General features: G+C 44.9%; 1 protein-coding gene across 2 annotated transcripts in view; it reads left to right on the top strand.

Annotated features, from left to right (window-relative positions):
• The first annotated feature begins 5,234 nt into the window (after nucleotides 1–5,234).
• The window catches only part of PIGU (phosphatidylinositol glycan anchor biosynthesis class U), a 114,676-nt gene continuing 100,109 nt past the window's right edge, over nucleotides 5,235–19,801 (top strand). The window contains exon 1 of one of the 2 annotated variants that reach the window (XM_003831824.4): nucleotides 5,235–5,479. In XM_003831824.4, the coding sequence (XP_003831872.1) occupies nucleotides 5,350–5,479 (130 nt within the window). In that variant the 5' untranslated portion in view covers nucleotides 5,235–5,349. The remainder of the gene's footprint in view (nucleotides 5,480–19,801) is intronic. The other variant, XM_034947655.3, reaches the window with a different exon arrangement.

The following is a 19,801-nucleotide window of genomic DNA, read 5'->3' as shown; positions in this document are numbered from 1 at the left end:
GGGTATTTGTCTTTTATTACTGTCTTTTTATTACTGAGTTGTAACAGTTCTTTAAACATTCTGGGTAAGTCCCTACTCAAATATATAATTTGCAGATAATTTTCTCCCATTCTGTGGGTTTTCTTTTTTCTTTTTTGAAGGGGTCTCACTCTGTTGCTCAGGCTGGAGTACAGTGGCACAATCTTGGCTCACTGCAACCTCCGCCTCCTAGGCTCAAGCAGTCCTCCCACCTCAGCCTCCCGAGTAGCTGGGACTACAGGTACATGCCATCATGCCTGGCTCATTTTTGTATTTATTTTTTCTTTTTTTTAAATAGAGATGGAGTTTCGCCATGTTGCCCAGGTTGGTCTCCAAATCCTGAGCTCAAGCAATCCACCCACCTTGGTCTCTCAAAGTGCTGGGATTACAGGTGTGAACCACTGTGCCTGGCTTTTTTTTTTTTAAATTTTTTGTAGAGATGGGGGTCTTATCATGTTGCTCAGGCTGGACTTGAACTCCTGGGCTCAAGTAATCCTCCCACCTCAGCCTCCCAAAGTGCTGGGACTACAGGCCTGAGCCAGTTTTCATTTCTCTTTTTTAAATTTTTTTTTTCTTTCAGATGGAGTCTCACTCTGTTGCCCAGGCTAGAGTACAGTGGCATGATCTCAGCTCACCGCAACCTCCACCCCCCAGGTTGAAGCGATTCTCCCACCTCAGCCTCCCAAGTAGCTGGGATTACGGGTGCCTGCCACTGCGACTGGCTAACTGTTGTATTTTTAATAGAGATGGGGGTTTCACCATCTTGGCCAGGCTGGTCTTGAACTCCTGACCTTGTGATCCACCGGCCTCGGCCTTCCAAAGTGCTGGGATTACAGGCGTGAGCCACCGCGCCCAGTCTTTAAATTTTTTTTTTTTTTTTGAGACAGAGTCCTGCTCTGGTGCCCAGACTGGAGTGCAGTGGCACCACCTCGGCTCAATGCAACATTAGCTCCTGGGTTCAAGCAATTCTCCTGTCTCAGCCTCCCGATAGCTGGGATTGCAGGTGCCTGCCACCATTCCTGGCTAACTTTTATATTTTTAGTAGAGACGGGGTTTCACCATGTTGGCCAGGCTGGTCTCAAACTCCTGACCTCAAGTGATCTGCCCACCTCGGCCTCCCAAAGTGCTGGGATTACAGACATGAGCCACCGTGCCCAGCAGTTTTCATTTCTTGATGGTGTCCTTTGGAACACAGAAGTTTTAAATTTTGATAAAGCTCAATTTACTTATTTCTCCTTTTGTTGCCTGTGCTTTTGGTGTTGTTATCTAAGAAACCATTGCCTAATTAAAGGTCATAAAAGTTTACTCCTATGTTTTCTTTTATGAGTTTTATAATTCTAGCTTCTGTATTTGGGTCTTGTGTTTTTTTATTGAGAACCACTAGTTGTATTCATACTTCATGCACACTCATTTTGAGAACCACTGGTTTGGGTCACATCTGTCTACAATGGCTAATCACTGTTTTTCCCAAAGACAATCCTCACCCTAAGATAAATTTTTAAGTCATCTGTTAGAATGATGTAAATAATATAACAGCTAAGTAACCTTTACTGAGCACTGGGTATGTGCTAAGCATTTTACATTGTATAACCTTGCTCAATCTTCACTATGAGGTTAGTGTTACAATAACTTCCACTTTTTATGATGTAATACACTTCACTGTAAGATGATGCAATACATATATCTCCTTTTATGTAAAAGGGGATACCAAAACCCACATCTTTAAGAAGGAAGGCTGTGCAGACTAAATAAGCTCATGTGTGTTAAGCATATGGTACACTACTTGGCACACAGCAGGGGCTCAAAGGATGAGTGCCCCTCTAATTTCTTCATGATCCCCTCCCCCAAAGGAGACCCTACCCCTTTCACTGGTCCAGAAAGCTATCAGCCCCAGGGTTGATTTTTGCATTCTTTTAGAATCCCACTCCCGTTTTTTTCTTTTTCTTTTTCCTTTTTTTTTGAGACAGTCTTGCTCTGTCGCCCAGGCTGGAGTGCAGTGGTGCAATCTCGGCTCACTGCAACCGCCGATCCTCGGGTCGAAGTGACTCTCCTGTCTCAGCCTCCCAAGTAGCTGGGATTACAGGTGCCCGCCACCTCGCCCAGCTAATTTTTTTGTATTTTTAGTAGAGACGGGGTTTCACCATGTTGGCCAGGCTGGTCTCGAACTCCTGACCTCAAGTGATCTGCCTGCCTCAGCCTCCCAAAGTGCTGAGATTACAGGTGTGAGCCACTGCGCCCGGCCATTTTTTTTCTTTTTTCTTTTTTTTTTTTTTGAGGCAAGGTCTTGCTTTGTCATACAGGCCTGAGAGCAGCGGCGTGATCTTGGCTCACTGCAGCTTCAACCTCCCAGGCTCAAGTGATTCTCCCACCTCAGCCTTCCCAGTAGCTGAGACTACTTGCATGCGCCACCATGCCTGGGTAATTCTTATGTTTTCTGTAGAGACAGGTTTCACCATGTTGCCCAGGCTGGTCTCAAACTCCTGGGCTCAAGCAATCCTCCCGCCATGGCCTCTCAAAGTGCTGAGATTACAGGCGTGAGCCACTGCGCCTGGCCCACTCCCCCTTTTCTTTCTCTCATTAAGGTTTGTGATTTTTTTTTTTTTTTTTTTGAGACGGAGTCTTGCTCTGTCGCCCAGGCTGGAGTTATGGTTTGTGATTTTACTTATGTTATTCTTTAACTATTTTATCTCTTCAACTGCTTTCCAAGTTACATAAGGGCAAAGGCAGATGGTGCAATTTTGTCACTGCAATATTCCCCAACACCCAATAGAGGGCTTGTGGGAATATAGAGATGTTTGAAAAATGTACACCTGTTCACATCATTTCTGGTTTAAAATTCTCCAATGGCATATGGATTGCACTTTGAATAAAGCCCAAATTCTCAACCATGGCCAATAGGTCCCCTACCTGATTGCCCCCCGTCTCTCCATCCACAGCTTCTTCTATTCTCTCCACTTGAGCCATACTTGTTTTCTTTCTGATCCTCAAACATACCTTGCTCTTTCCCCACTCAGTCCGCTCCTTCTGCTTGGAGGCTCTGATTAATTTCTCATCCTTTAGGTCTCAGCTCAAATATCACCTCTTTCTAGAGTCTTCCCTGATCACCTTGTCTAGTGTTACCACCCTTATTATTACACCAGCAGTTATTCTCAGTCATACACTGTTTCGTTTTCTTTCTTCTCTCTCTTTCTTTTTTTGAGACAGAGTCTGGCTCTGTCGCCCAGGCTGGAGTGCAATGGCGCTATCTTGGCTCGCTGTAGCCTCCGCCTCCCAGGTTCAAGTGATTCTCTTGCCTCAGCCTCCTGAGTAGCTGGGACTGCAGGCACAGGCCACCATGCCTGGCTAATTTTTGTAATTTTAATAGAGACGAGGTTTCACCATGTTGGGCAGGCTGGTTTCAAACTCCTGACCTCAAGTGATCCGGCTGCTTCGGCCTTCCAAAGTGCTGGGATTACAGGCGTGAGCCACTGCGTCCAGCCTGTTTCCTTTTCTTCACAAATATGAAATTTCCTTGCACATTTAATATTATTATTGCTAATATTTAAGCACTTACTATACATTAATTAATGAAGTGTGCTGCTTAATGCTTATCAATGGGCTCTCCAAACCCCAAACCCCTGATTTGTAGTGTTTGCTGATTCCTGTGGTGTAAACACTCGCATTGGGGGGGATTTTCAATCTATCAACCTGAGGAAACTGAACACCACCATTTGGGAAGAGAAAGAGATAGTATTTGCTGTACTGATACAGCGGTGGTAAATAATCTCAAAAGCACATATAAAAAAAGTGTAGTAAAATAATTAGAAAGCGACGTGTTGAATATGTATTCCGTTGTTTTCAATATAAGTTATTTAACTGTAGGTTTATATGTCTTAATTTTCAAAAATGGCTGTGTTTAAAAGCGACTGGCAAAATTTCTAAGCCTTCCGGCCAGGCACGATGACACAAGCCTGTAATCCCAGCACTTTGGGAGGCCGAGGCAGGCAGGTGGATCGCCTGAAGTCTGGAGTTCGAGACCAGCCTGACCAACATAGAGAAACCCTGTCTCTACTAAAATTACAAAAAATTAGCCGGGCGTGATGGCGCATGCCTGTAATCCCAGCTACTCGGGAGGCTGAGGCAGGAGAATCGCTTGAACCTGGGAGTCGGAGGTTGCAGTGAGCTGAGATCGCGCCATTGCACTCCAACCCGGGCAATAAGAGCGAAACTCCGTTTCCAAAACAAAAAAAAAATTTCTAAGCCTTCCTCAACTGTCCCTAGTTAGCCTATAATCAGCACATTTTTCAGCACAGAAGGGTTAAGCGACTTGTTGAACTAGCTAATAAATCAGTCTACTACTCCAAAACGTATCTGTAGAACCTAACATAGTGCCTGGAAAATAGTTGGCGTTTAACAAACAACTGCCAGAATAAATTTTTTAAAAAATACACATTTAACACTCTTTAAAAACATAAAAGGTACCAGCCTGGGCAACATGGCGAAACCCCGTCTCTACTAAAAGTACAAAAACTTAGCCGGGTGTGGTGGTGCGCACCTGTGGTCCCAGCTACTCTGGAGCCCGGGAGGTCCAGGCTGCAGTGAGCTGAGATTGCGCCACTGCACTCCAGCCTGGGCGACGGCACTGAGACCCTGTCTCAAAAACAAAAAACATAAACATTTTGGGCAGGGCGCGGTGGCTCACGCCTGTAATTCCAGCATTTTGGGAAGCCGAGGCGGGCGGATCACCTGAGGTCAGGAGTTCGAGACCAACCTGGCCAACATGGTGAAACCCCATCTCTACTAAAAATACAAAAAAAAAAAAAAAAAAAAAAAATAGCCGCGCGTGGTGGTGGGCGCCTGTCATCCCAGCTACCCAGGAGGCGGAGGTTGCAGTGAGCCAACATCGCGCCACTGCACTCCAGCCGGACGACAGAGCGAGACTCCATCTCAAAAAAAATAAAAATAAAAATAAACATTTTGGCATTGAAAACATACACGCAAGAGTGAATTTAACATCTGTTTAAAAGTCTCTCACAATCCCAGGAAGGCGACTACTTCCGCTTCTACTTTCAGCAGCGTTTCAGCCCCGCTATAGCGGCGCGGCTTCACAAAACACCTGCGATCGTAGAAGGTTTCGCCCCACCTTCTGCACACGCAGCTTGAGGCGCCCGCTTTCCGTCGCTCCGGCCCGCCTCGCCGCAAGGCTTTCTGGGAGCCGTAGTCCCCACGTCTGGCCGCTCCGGCGCCAGCGGCGGCGCGCGCCCACCCGCGGAACTACACAGCGTGGCGCACAGCGCGCGAGGCTCCTCCGCCTCGCCTTCCCTCCCCGCCCGCGCGCCCGCCCCAGTTATCATGGCGGCTCCCTTGGTCCTGGTGCTGGTGGTGGCTGTGACAGTGCGGGCGGCCTTGTTCCGCTCCAGTCTGGCCGAGTTCATTTCCGAGCGGGTGGAGGTGGTGTCCCCACTGAGCTCTTGGAAGAGAGGTGAGGCCACTGGCTCGAGCAGACTGTCAGGCCCCGCCTGCCCTCCCGCGGCCTCTGTGAATGGGAGGCGGGGGCAGTGACCGCCAGCGCGCGGTTCCTAGAGAACTGACTGTCTCGTGGGGTCCTTGGAGAGGGCGGGGCCTGAGGGCGGGGCTGGTGAGGGGAGGGGGCGTGGGGACCGGGGCGTGGGGACAGTGTCGTGAGGTTTGGGCCCTGGGGGCCGGACCACCTAGTGGTGGGGATCTGAGGGGGCGTGTCCCATTCAGTGTCCTGAGCCGAGGAGTGTGGTCTGTGGGAAGGGTTGGAATAAGAGGAGGAGGTGCTTGTGGAGCGCGGCTTGCAGAGGAGTTTGGGATTTGGGGCGGGATCGCGAGGGGTGCTCCCTGGGGTAAAAGGTTATGTGTGAGGGGGTCCGGGATGAGGGGACCAATTTTGCTTAAGCGAGGAGAGTGTGCGTGTGCTTTAGACGTCTCTTCTCAGTCTGGGACTTGCAGGGCAATTTTTGTTACTGTTCCTTACTAAGTTCTTCACCGAACATTGTTTTATACTAACGCCTACAGCGAGAAACCGAAGTTGGCCTGAAGTAGCTGCACAGGCTAGTGAGGGAGACAAATCATTATAATAATTTATGAAAAGTATACTTTATGTGTCCACCCAGTTCCTTCCTTAGTATTCTGACCCTGAATAAACTATCCCCTACCTTTCCAGTTTTCCAGAATGTGGGATTTGAGCTGACTCTTGAAGGATGTAGGGTTTTGAAAGGGAGATTAGAGAAAAGGAGAGTTCCAGGTAGCAGAAAGTAAATAGGATGAAGAAACGTTCAAGGATGTGAAATGTCCAAAGCAGGGGAGTAATGGGGTGAAAGCTAGGTTTAGGCCAGAGTTTGATGATTAAAAAAAAAAACAACTTTTTTTTTTTTTTTTTTTTTTACTGAAGTACAGTATACATACAATGCATATTAAGTAAGTGTAGAGTTCAATGAATTTTTAAAAACTGTATTCACTCATGTAGCCAGCACCTAGTTCAAGAAACAGTATCAGCACCCCAGAAGTCCCCTTTGTGTCCTTTAAATACTAAAGTTTTTTTGTTTTTGTTTTTGTTTTTTGTTTAGAGACAGGGTCTTTCTATGTTGCCCAGGATGGTCTGGAACTCCTGGACTCAAGCAGCCTCACTTGGCCTCCCAAAGTGCTGGGATTTCAGGCGTGAGCCATGGCACCTGGCCAAGGCTAACGTTTTGATGTTATCCCATAGAATGTTGGTATGGGGAACGGCATAATGAATGGGTGTTTTATGAATAGAGTTAAGGTTTCTAAAAATGGTAACATATACCTTTTCTCATTTAGTCCTCACATTTATTTCTATGTGATAGATGGTGTTATTTTCCCCCTTTTACAGATGAGGGAACTGAAATTTAGAGAAGTTAATTTGCCCAGGTTTCCTAGTTGGGGAATGGTAATAAAGATAGTAATAATTCATGTCTGAGATTGTAAGAGCTTGGATTTGTTACCTCTGCATATTATTTTTCTGTTGAAATGAATCGAAGCCATTTGGTTCCTGTTTTCTTCTGGATAACTGAAAACCTGAGGCAGTATTAGGCCCTTCTTCCTCTACACCCTACTAAGAGCATTTCTTATCTCATAATTACCTGTTTATATCCGGTTTTTCCACATTTTCTCTCTCTCTTTTTTTTTTTTGAGATGGAGTTTCACTCTCGTTGCCCTAGCTGGAGTGCAATGGTGCGATCTCGGCTCACCATAACCTCCGCCCCCTGGGTTCAAGCAATTCTTCTGCCTCAGCCTCCTGGGCAGCTGGGATTACAGGCATGCACCACCATGCCTGGCTAATTTTGTATTTTTAGTAGAGACAGGGGTTCTCCATGTTGGTCAGCCTGGTCTTGAACTCCCGACCTCAGGTGATCTGCCTTCCTTGGCCTCCCAAAGTGCTGGGATTACAAGTGTGAGCCACCATGCCCGGCCTCTTTTTTTTTTTTTTTTTCTTCAAGAGACAGGGTCTCACTCTGACACTCAGGCTGGAGTGCAGTGATAATGGGTCACTGCAGCCTTGACCTCTCGGGCTCAGGACATCCTCCCTCCTCAGCTTCCCAAGTAGTTGGTAGCTGGGACTACAGGCATGTACCACCAACCCTACTTGTTATTATTTTTTTTTTTTTGTATTTTTTATAGAGATGGGGTTTCACCATGTTGCTTAGGCTGGTCTCAAACTCCTGGGCTCAAGTGATCCGCCCATCTGGGTCTCCCAAAGTGCTGGGATTACAGGCATAAGCTACCACACCTGGCCTTTTCCACTATATTATGAGCTCCTTGAAGGATTCTGTTTTATTCATTCCTGAATTCTTTTATGTCTGGCATACAGTAGGTGTGTAGTTACTGTTGAATAAATGTGGAAGAGAAGAAAGCATAGGATCTGGTTACTTACAGGAGGTTACTTACAGGATGGACAGGTGAAGGATCCAAAGATGAGACAGTGTTGTTTGGTAATTAAGAGCGCAGGGTCTGGAATCTCAGAAAAGGTTTGACTCTTTCTCTAGTTCTTCAACTTATAAGCTGTATGAATTCTTTTTTTTTTTGAGACAGAATTTTGCTCTTGTTGCCCAGGCTGGAGTGCAATGGCGCGATCTCGGCTCACTGCAACCTCCGCCTCCCAGGTTCAGGCTGTTATCTCGTCTCAACCTCTTGGGTAGCTGGGATTACAGGTGCCCGCCACCATGCCCAGCTAATTTTTGTATTTTTAGTAGAGATGAGTTTCACCATGTTGGCCAGTCTGGTCTTAAACTCCTGACCTCAGGTGAGCCGCCCGCCTTGACCTGTGAAAGTGCTGGGATTACAGGTGCCCGCCACCATGCCCAGCTAATTTTTGTATTTTTAGTAGAGATGAGTTTCACCATGTTGGCCAGTCTGGTCTTAAACTCCTGACCTCACGTGAGCCGCCCGCCTTGACCTGTGAAAGTGCTGGGATTACAGGCATGAGCCACTGCGCCAAGCTTTTTTTGTTGTTGTTGTTTTTGAGATGGAGTCTCAGTCTGTTGCCCAGGCTGGAGTGTAGTGGCGTGATCTTGGCTCACTGCAACCTCTGCCTCCCAGGTTCAAGCGATTCTTCTGCCTCAGCCTCCCAAGTAGCTGGGACTACAGGCACATGCCACCATGCCTGGCTAATTTTTGTATTTTTAGTAGACACGAGGTTTCACCATATTAGCCAGGCTGGTCTCGATCTCCTGACCTCGTGATCCGCCCGCCTTGGCCTCCCAAAGTGCTGGGATTACAGGCGTGAGCCACCACGCCCGGCCAAGCTGTATGAATTCTAACGTCAGTGTTTCCATCTGTAAAATAGGAAATTATGTATCCTGTTCAACGAGATAATCCATGTTGAAGCTCAACACAATAATGAAAGCCAAAAAGGTGAATTCTAAGGTTTTGAGTTGAGATATTAGGAAAAATAGTGCTGACATGGGCTGAAATAGATGAATCAGAAAGGACATAGTAGTGTTTCATGTGTGTATAATGTGATAGTACAATACTGACAGGTTTAGGTCTGGAGCTTGAGGCCAGTGTCAGGACTAGAAAGAGAGAGAGATTTGTTAACCACCCATCATCTGGATCTGACTAAATCAGCATGATTATTTGTACCATTTGGGAGGGAAGGTACAACATCTGTAAGCATTACTTTTCTTCAAAGGGTACCTTAAATGGGATATTTTTTAAACCAGCTGATTATATAAACCCTAAAAGGCAGGCATTTAAAAATAGTAAAGTGTAGGACTCCTTCTGGTTTCACATGACATTTTAATTTTTTTTTTTTTTTTTTTTTGAGACGGAGTCTCGCTCTGTCACCCAGGCTGGAGTGCAGTGGTGCAATCTCAGCTCACTGCAAGCTCCGCCTCCCGGGTTTACGCCATTCTCCTGCCTCAGCCTCCCGAGTAGCTGGGACTACAGGCAACCGCCACCACACCCGGTTAATTTTTTGTATTTTTAGTAGAGACGGGGTTTCACCGTGTTAGCCAGGATGGTCTCGATCTCCTGACCTCGTGATCCACCCGCCTCGGCCTTCCAAAGTGCTGGGATGACAGGCGTGAGCCACCACGCCGGGCTGACATTTTAAATTTTTGAATGATCAGTTCTTTGGGTAAAGGGGCCCTGGATCCAAATCCAAATAGATTTTGATTGGCTATAGTATGGACTGATTTTTTTTTTTTTTTTTTTTTTAAGAGACAGGGTCCCACTCTGTCTCCCAGGCTGGAGTGCAGCGGCATAATCATAATTCTCTGCAGCCTCATCCTTCTGGGCTCAAGAGATCCTCTTGACTCAGCCTCCCAAACAGCTGGGATTGGTGCATGCTCCCACACTTTGCTAATTGTTTTTTATTGTTTTTTGTAGAGATGGGGTCTCAATATATTGCCTAGGCTGGTCTTAAGCTCCTGGCCTCAAGCGATCCTTCTGCCTTGGCCTCCCAAAGTGCTGGGATTATAGGCATGAGCCACCATGCCTGACCTCTTTTTTTTTGAATAAGTGCAACGAAAGCTCTGGAATTAAGTCACATTGAACTGATTTGGGTCATATACCAATTCTTGGGTCAATTACTGTAGTCTGCCTGGGTCATGTATCTACCTCTTTGGAAAGGAGGCAGTCTCACCCAAAATGTACACAAGGGGGGTATCCCATAGGAAAAATTAGGGTGCTGTTACCAAAAGAAGGGAAGATTGATGTTGGGCAGGCACAAATAACATATCCATTTCAACAGGAAAAATATCTTTTCTGTTACCTATTTCTACAAATCCATCGGTTTATTTGATAGTGTAACTAAAATACATATAAATTTCCAGGCCGGGTTTTGTGGCTCATGCCTGTAATCCCAGCACTTTGGGAGGCCGAGGCGGGAGGATCACTTGAGCCCAGGAGTTTGAGACCAGCCTGGGCAACATAGCAAAACTCTGTCTCTACAAAAAAATACAAAAATTAGCTGGACATGTTTGGCCCATACCTGTAGTCTCAGCTACTCGGGACGCTAAGGCAGGAGGATTGCATGGGCCCGGGAGGCAGAGGTGGAGGGTGCAGTGAGCCGAGATCGTGCCACTGCATTCCATCCTAGGTGACAGAGTGAGACTCTGCCTTATAAAAAAAGAAAAAATTTTTTTTTTTTGAGAAGGAGTTTCACTCTTGTTGCCCTGGCTGGAGTGCAATGGCACGATCTCAGCTCACTGAAACCTCTGCCTCTCAGGTTCAAACGATTCATTCTCCTGTCTTAGCCTCCTGAGTAGCTGAGATTACAGGCATGAGCCACCACACCCGGCTAATTTTGTGTTTTTAGTAGAGATGGGGTTTCACCATGTTAGTCAGTCTGGTCTCAAACTCCTGATCTCAGGTGATCCACCTGCCTTGGCCTCCCAAAGTGGTGGATTACAGGTGTGAGCCACTGCGCCCGGCCAATAAATAAATTTTTAAGGAATGAATTTCCTGTTTAACAAAAGCAGGAGCTTCTAAAAAATTAATAAGAAATTAACAGGCTGGGCACGGTGGCTAACGCCTGTAATCCCAGCACTTGGGAGGCCGAGGTGGGTGGATCACCTGAGGTCAGGAGTTCGGGACTAGCCTGACCGACATGGAGAAACCCTGTCTCTACTAAAAAAATACAAAATTAGCCGGACGTGGTGGTGCATGACTGTAATCCCAGCTACTTGGGAGGTTGAGGCAGGAGAATCACTTGAACCCAGGGGGCAGAGGTTGCGGTGAGCCGAGATCGCGCCATTGCACTCCAGCCTGGGCAACGAGCAAAACTCCGTCTCAAAAAAAAAAAGGAAGAAGAAAAGAAAGAAATTAACAATGATATAATGCTTTTTACATGCCTGGTATTGTTCTAAGCACTTTAGGTGTGTTAATGCACTAATTTGATCTCTAAAATGGCAAACTGTTATCAACCCCATTTTATAGATGAGAAAATTGAGGCATGGAGAGATTAAGTCATTTGCCCAAGGTGACCTCGCTAATAATATTTTGTATGAAGAGCTAGCAATCTTTAGGTATGGCTGTTCCACCAGTATCATCTTGTTTAGATATCTGTCAGGAATAATGTTAGAAACTTTCTGCCATGTTTTAGTCTTTCCTGAGGCTTTCACCCAAAGATTGACAGTTCGTATAGGCTTAGCTTTTTGAGTTCAGGGTAGAGCCTAAGCTATTAGTACTTATCTAGAAACCCACCCCTACTACAGCTATGAGAATCAGGGTTGCTGGGCATGGTGGCTCAAGCCTGTAATCCCAGCACTTTGGCAGGCTGAGGTGGGCAGATCACTTGAGCTTAGGAATTTGAGACCAGCCTGGATAACATGGTGAAACCCCACCTCTACAAAAAAGAAATACAAAAATTAGGTGGGTATGGTGGCGTGTGCCTGTAGTCCCAGCTACCTGGGAGACTGAGGTGGGAGGGTGGCTTGAGCCCAGGAGGTGGAGGCTGCAGTGAGCCAAGGTTGCACCACTGCACTCCAGCCTGGGTGACAGAACAAGACCTTGTCTCAAAAATAAAAGAATCAGGGTCAGGAAGAGCACTTCTGATACCACTACTTAAAAAAGCCTTTATGGCCAGGCGAGGTGGCTCACACCTGTAATCCCAGCACTTTGGGAGGCTAAGGTGGGAGGTGGGTAGATTGCTTGAGCTTGAGTTCGAGACCAGCCTAGGCAACATGGTGAAACCTTGTCTCTACTAAAAATACAAAAATTAGCTGGGTGTGGTGGCGGGAGCCTGTAGTCCCAGCTACTCAGGAGGCTGAGGCAGGAGAATCACTTGAACTCAGGAGGTGGAGGTTGCAGTGAGCTGAGATCATGCCACTGCACTCCAGCCTGGGCAACAGAGCAAGACTTTGTGTCTCAAAAAAAAAAAAAAAAAGCCGTTATTACAAAATTAAACAGAATTTGTAAGACACACATAACAATGTATTGCATGGTGAATTATTGTAAGGTGAACATTTTTGTAACTGTCATCCAAGTCAAGAATCAGAACTTTGCCACTCACTTCAGAAGCCCCCCTTCGTCACAATCCCCTCACTCTTTTCATAAGTAACTATTATCCTGACTTTTATATGTAATGACATCTTTGTATTTTTAAAAGTTTTATTACTCAAATGAACATCCCTAGTTCATTTGCCGTTAGGCTTAGTCTTGCCCCTAAGAAAAAAGTTTTTGTTTGTGTTTTCAATCTCTCTTAATTTTTAGGGTCCCAGGTTCCCTTTCTCTTCCATAGTGTTTATCTATTGAAGAATCCAGACAGATCTCCCATAGTTTGAATTTTCCTGATTATATATCATGATACAATTTAACATATTCCTCTATCATCTATATTTCCTGCAAATAGGCAGCTGGATCCAGAGACTAGATACCACTGTTTTTTGTTTTTTACTTTTTTTTTTTTTTCCAGCCAGAGTCTCACTCTGTTGCCCAGGCTGGAGTGCAGTGGTGTGATCTTGGCCTACTGCAACCTCCACCTCCTGGGTTCAAGCAATTCTCTTGCCTCAGCCTCCTGAGTAGCTGGGATTACAGGTGTGTGCCACCACACCCAGCTAATTTTTGTATTTTTGGTAGAGATAGGGTTTCACCATGTTGGTCAGGCTGGTCTTGAATTCCTGACCTCAAGTGATCTACCTGCCTCTGCCTCCCAAAGTGCTGGGATTACAGGCATGAGTCACTGCACCAGCCTGTTTTTTAGCTTTTTACTTGAAATCATTTTAAACTTACAGAATACTTGCAAAAATATTGCAGAGAGATCTGTATACCCTTCACCCAGCTTCCCCCAATGTTAATATCCTACATAGTCATAGTACAGTGATCAAAACTAAGATGATAACATTGGTACAATACTATTAACTAAACCATAGTTGTTAAGATTTTACCATTTTTGCTGGGCACAGTGGCTATGCCTATAATCTCAGCACTTTGGGAGGCTGAGGCGAGGGGATGCCTTGAGCTCTGGAATTTATGACCAGTCTGGGCAACATAGGGAGACTTCTCTCTACATAAAATTAAAAAAGAGTTAGCTGGTTTGGTGGCGCACACCTGTGGTCCCAGCTACTTGGGAAGCTGAAGTGGGAGGATTGCTTGAGCCTGGGATGAGGAAGCTGCATTGAGCTATGATCATGCCACTGCACTGTATGTAGCCTGGCACCAGAGCAAGACCCTGTGTAAAAAAAAAAAAAAAAAGGTTTTACCATTCTTTCACTAATTTTTTTTCTGTTCTATGATCTAATATTCCATATTGCATTTTTATTTTTATTTTTTAAATTTATTTATTTATTTATTTATTTATTTATTTTTTTGAGTCAGAGTCTCGCTCTGTCGCCCAGGCTGGAGTGCAGTGACACGATCTTGGTTCACTGCAAGCTCCGCCTTCCGGTTTCACGCCATTCTCCTGCCTCAGCCTCCCGAGTAGCTGGGACTACAGGTGCCCGCCACCTCGCCTGGCTAATTTCTTATATTTTTAGTAGAGATGGGGTTTCACCGTGTTAGCCAGGATGGTTTCGATCTCCTGACCTCATGATTTGCCCACTTCAGCCTCCAAAGTGCTGGGATTACGGGTGTGAGCCAGAGCGCCCGCCCCCCCCTTTTTTTTTTTTTTTTTTGAGACAGAGTCTTGCCCTTGTTACCCAGGCTGGAGTGCAGTGGCGCGATCTTGGCTCACTGCAACCTCCACCTCCCAGATTCAGGAGATTCTCCTGCCTTAGCCTCCTGAGTAGCTGGGATTATAGGTCCCTGCCACCATGCCAGCTAATCTTTGTATTTTTAGTGGAGACGGGGTTTCACCATGTTGGCCAGGCTGGTATCGAATTCCTGACCTCAGGTGATCCACCTGCCTCGACCTCCCAAAATGCTGGGATTACAGGCATGAGCCACCGCGCCTGGCCACATATTGCGTTTAGTTGTTATATCTCCTTAGTCGTTTATCTGTGATAGTTCCTTAGCTTTTCCTCATCTTTTATGACCTTGACACTTTGAAGAGCTCTGGTCAGGTATTTTGTAGAATGTCCCTCAATTTGGTTTTGTCTAATGTTTTCTTGTGGTTTGACGGAGGTAATGGATTTTGGGGAAGAATACCCCTGAGATGATATGGTCCTCTCAGTGCATTGGATCAGGGGTGCATATTGAAATGCCCTAATACTGGTGATGTCAGCCATAATCCCTTGGTTAATGTAGTGTCTGCCAGATTTCTCCACCATAAAGTGACTGTTTCCCTTTGTAATTAATCAGCATTTTAGGGGCTATTCTTTGGAGCTCTACAAATATCCTGTTTTTAAATTTTTGCCTACTAATTTTTGCATTCATAGGTTAATCTTGCCTGCAACAGTCATTACTCAGGTGTTTCAATGGTGACTTTTCTGTTTCTCTCATTCATTTTTATTTAATAATTAAAATTCTTCTGTAAGGAAGAGTTGTCATTTCTTTGCATTTATTTAATTATTTATGTCAGTATAGATTTGGATATTTTATACTCTGGACTCTGTATACTATATTCATTCTGTTGTTTGGATTATTCTAGTTTTGGCCATTGGGACCGCTTTCATCTTGACCCCTTTGTCCTTTTGCCATACCTCTATCTCACTTTTTTTTTTAAAGCACTTTATTACATTCTAGAACTATAAGATGATACAGGTTTATCTTGCTTAGTTCAGCCCTGGAATTGACCACTTCTTCAAGGGCCCTGGCTCCTTTTATTAGAGAATGTTATTTAGAAACAAAGTTCTGAATGCTAGGTGTGTTCATTGCAGCTGGAGTGATGCTGCTTCTTAGGCCCTCAGCTAGAAGTATAGGGACACTACTGCTTTTGAACAAGCTTATGTCCTTATTGATACGGGAAACTGAAAAATAATATTTGTCTTATACAGGATGATATGCTTTTATTATCACCCATAGGAAAAGTATACCAAGGTAACTAAGAATTATTGGCCAGGCATAGTGGCTCATGCCTGTAATCTTAGCACTTTGGGAGGCCAGGGTGGGTAGATCGCTTGAGGCCGGGAGTTTGAGACCAGCCTGAGCAACATAGCAGGACCCCATCTCTACAAAAAATAAGAATTAGTCAGGTGCAGTGGTGCACTCCGGTAGTCCCAGCTACGTGGGAGGCTGAGCTTGAGCCCGGGAGGTTAAGGCTGCAGTGAGCTGATTGTGCCACTGCATTCTAGCCTGGGCAAAAGATTAAGGCCCCTGTCTCTAAAAATAAATAAATAAATAAATAAATAAATAAATAAATAAAATAAATAAGCTTGCTTCATGGGTTAGTTATCAGTTAAGAGTTGAGAGTCTTTATCAAAAAAAAAAAACTTACATTTTACAATAGTTGGCCCTAATTATTTAGCTCTTATATTAGTTGTTAGATAATAGTCCCATGAAGTGAGAAATGTTACTTGGATGCTCTGGTGTATTTTCACAGGTTTTATTTTTGGAGGATACTCCAGGAAAAAGAAAGGCATAAAGTTGAGTTCTATGGGTATCTTTATTGTCTTTTTGTTTTTTCCCCCTAATAGGCACTTTGTGAAACTGACTTTAAAGTGTTTTCAGCATGATATTATTGGAACTTTTTTTTTTGAAATGGAGTCTTGTTCTATCGCCCGGGCTGGAGTACAGTGGCACGATCTTGGCTCACTACAACCTCCGCATTCTGGGTTCAAGCAGTTCTCCTGTCTCAGCCTCCCGAGGAGCTGAGACTACAAGTGCAAGCCACCATGCCTGGCTAATTTTTATATTCTTAGTAGAGACGGGGTTTCACCATATTGGTCAGGCTGGTCTTGAACTCCTGACCTCAGGTGATCCACCCACTTCGGCCTCCCAAAGTATTGAGATTACAGGCATGAACTACCGTGCTCAGCCTATTGGAACATTTTTATATATATTAGAATTTGACAGCCCTGATTATTCTTTTCTATGGAGAGTAGATTCACTATTTTAAAGAGGATATTGGTACTCTTGTACCAGTATGTTTTATGTGCCTTAGATGTACATAGATGAAACATCTATGTACCTTAGATGTTTCCAAATGCACTGCAGACCAGGTCACAGTTTTTAATCGTGTGCACCAAAATTAGAAAAGTAAGGATAGTAATAAGTTTATCATTAAAACTAAATGTATTCCATTAAAAATATTCTGGGCCAGGCGTGGTGGCTCCCGCCTGTAATCCCAGCACTTTGGGAGGCTGAGGCGGGCAGATCATGAAGTCAGGAGTGTGAGATCAGCCTGGCCAACATGGTAAAACCCTGCCTCTACTAAAAATACAAAAAAATTGGCCATACATGGTGGTGTGCATCTGTAATCCCAGCAACTCAGGAGGCTGAGGCAGGAGAATTGCTTGAACCCGGGAGGTGAAGGTTGCAGTGAGCCAAGATCATGCCACTGCACTCTAGCGTGGGCGACAGAGTGTGAGACTCTGTCTCAAAGACAAACAAACAAAAAATATTCTGAGTTTATGTTCTTCCTATACTTTTTTTTTTTTTTTTTTTGAGACGGGGTCTGGCTCTGTCGCCCAGGCTGGAGTATAGTGGCACAATCACAGCTTACTGCAGCCTTGAACTCTTGGGCTCAGGTGATCCTCCCACCTCAGCCTGCTGAGTAGCTGCACTCTCCACCATGCCTGGCTAATTTTTTGTATTTTTGGTAGAGACAGGGTTTCACCATGTTTCCAGGCCAGTCTCGAATTCCTGAGCTCAAGCGATATACCCTCCTTGGCCTCTCAAAGTGCTGGGATTACAGGCATGAGCCACCATGCCCAGCCATATACTTTTTTTTGTTGGTTTTTTTATTTTTTATGCTTTGAGATGGAGTTTTACTTTTGTTGCCCAGGCTGGAGTGCAATGGCACAATCTCGTCTCACTGCAACCTCCACCTCCCAGGTTCAAGCGATTCTTCTACCTCAGCCTCCCAAATAGGCTAATTTTTGTATTTTTAGTAAAGACAGGGTTTCACCATGTTGGCCAGGCTGGTCTTGAATGCTTGACCTCAGGTGATCCACCCGCCTGGGCCTCCCAAAGTGCTGGGATTACAGGCGTGAGCCACTGTGCCCGGCCAACTTTTTAATATTGTAGTAAATGGTAGGGTTTTTAAAAATGTTTTTACCAGCCTGGGCAATATAGCAAGAGCCCGTTTCTACAAAAAAAATTTAAAAATTAGCTGGGTGTGGTGGCATGCACCTATAGTCCCAGCTACTTGGGAGGCTGGGGTGGGAGAATCACTTGAGCCTGGAAGGTTGAGGCTGCAATGAGCTATGATCAAGCCATTACACTCCGGCCTGGGCAACAGAGTGAGTCTCAAAAAAGAAAGACAAAAAAATGTTTTACATGTTTTACATAGTCTGACCCTTTGCCCAGATCAGTTATCAATTAAGTAATATGATGCCATATTTAATCATCAATATAGCAGAGCCACACTCCAGGCATTTGCCAGAGAATACACTAACAAATCCACTGATATACAATGTCTAGCAAAAGCATATCTGAGATGAATTACATTTTAGGCAATTGCCTAAAAGTTGTGCAGTCTGTCCTCAAGCTGTGTCTCAAAAATTTCCATCTGGATTAAACCAGACAAGTGGAGAGTGATGTGCCTGGACGGCCTCATACTGGTGCCCTGTAGAGTTGCTTTTTTACTGCTCTGTGGTAGGATGCCATTGGCTAAGATTGAGAAATGCCTTGTGATTTGACCTGATGAATCATCTCCTTGGGTCTCCAGTAAAGCTGTTAGTGAAGGATTTAATAGCTATTACACAGCAACCTCTTTATGCAGCTCCTTGAGATTTCCTTTTGGTTGCAGTATAAGGACCAGTTACAACGGTCTTGAGCAATATGCTTTGTTTTATTTTATGGCCACCATGAATTATAAAATTGATTATAGGACTACCCTACCTTCTTTAGGGTAGTCCTATAAAGTTTAAAGTCGTAATTATAGCCCACTCCTTACAAATATGTAGTGGTCTTTTTTCTTTTCTTTTCTTTCTGTTTTTGTTTATTTGATACAGGGTTTCCCTCTGATACAGGCTGGAGTGCAGTAGCATGATCATGACTCGCTGCAGCTTTGACCTCCTGGGCTCAATTGATCTTCCCACTTCAGCCTCCCAAGTAGCTGGGACCACAGGCACACATCACCATGCCCCAGCTAATTTTTGTTTTTTTATAGAGACAGGGACTCCTTATGTTGCCCAGGCTGATCTTGAACTCCTTGAATCCCTGCCTACCTACTTTTTAATAGGTAACTCAGTCACATGATTCAAAAATAAAAAGTAGCTAGGTGCAGTGACTCACGCCTGTAATCCCACCACTTTGGGAGGTCAAGGTGGGAAGATGGCTTGAGCCCAGGAGTTCAAGACCAGCCTGAGCAACATGGCAAGACACTGTCTCTACCAAAAAAAAATTTAGCTGGGTGTAGTGGCGTTGGCCTGTGTTCTCAGCTACTTGGGAGGCTGAGGTGGGATGATCGCTTGTGCCCAGGAGGTTGAGGCTGCAGTGAGCCACGTTTGTAATTCCTGTACTCCAGTCTGGATGACAGAGCGAGACCCTGTCTCCAAAACAAAAACAAAAACTATTTCTTTTGAATAATTGTAAAATAATACATCCTCATTGCTAAAGATTCAGAAAATGAAGATGAAAAAAATCAAGCATCTTCTGTAATCTTATCACCTAGAAATGGTCATTGTGAACATTTAAATATTTATTTTTCCAGGCATTTCTCATTGAGTACATGTTCATTCTCTCTCTTTCAAATAATTAAATGAATGCTTATAAAAGTTTAAGATAAAACTCTACAAACAAACCTATTTAAAAATGTGCAATTTTGAAAAGCTGAGGCAGGCAGATCACTTGAGGTCAGGAGTTCCAGACTAGCCTGGCCAACATAGTAAAACCCCGACTCCACTAAAAATACAAAAATTAGCTGGTCTGGTGGCAGGCACCTGTAATCCTAGCTACTGGGTGGCTGAGGCAGGAGAATTGCTTGAACCCAGGAGGCAGAGGTTGCAGTGAGCCAAGATCACGCCACTGCATTCCAGCCTGGGTGACAGACCGAGACTCTGTCTCAAAAAAAAAGGCAAAGGGCTGGGTATGGTGGCTCATACCTGTAATTCCAGCACCACTGTAATTCCAGCACTTTGGGAGGCTGAGGCAGGAAGATTGCTTGAGCCCAGGAGTTTGAGACCAGCCTGAGTAACATGGTGAAACCCCATCTCTACAAAAAATACAAAAATTAGCCAGGCATAGTGATGCACACCTGAAGTCCCAATTGCTCGAGAGGCTGAGGTGGGAGGATCGATTGAGCCTGAGAGGTCAAGGCTGCAGTGAGCCCTGATCA

Source organism: Pan paniscus, chromosome 21 (assembly GCF_029289425.2).
Source record: "Pan paniscus chromosome 21, NHGRI_mPanPan1-v2.0_pri, whole genome shotgun sequence".
Taxonomy (NCBI): Eukaryota; Metazoa; Chordata; class Mammalia; order Primates; family Hominidae; genus Pan; species Pan paniscus.
The sequence above is the reverse complement of the archived record's forward strand: the minus strand, read 5'-3'. Positions and strand labels throughout refer to the sequence as shown.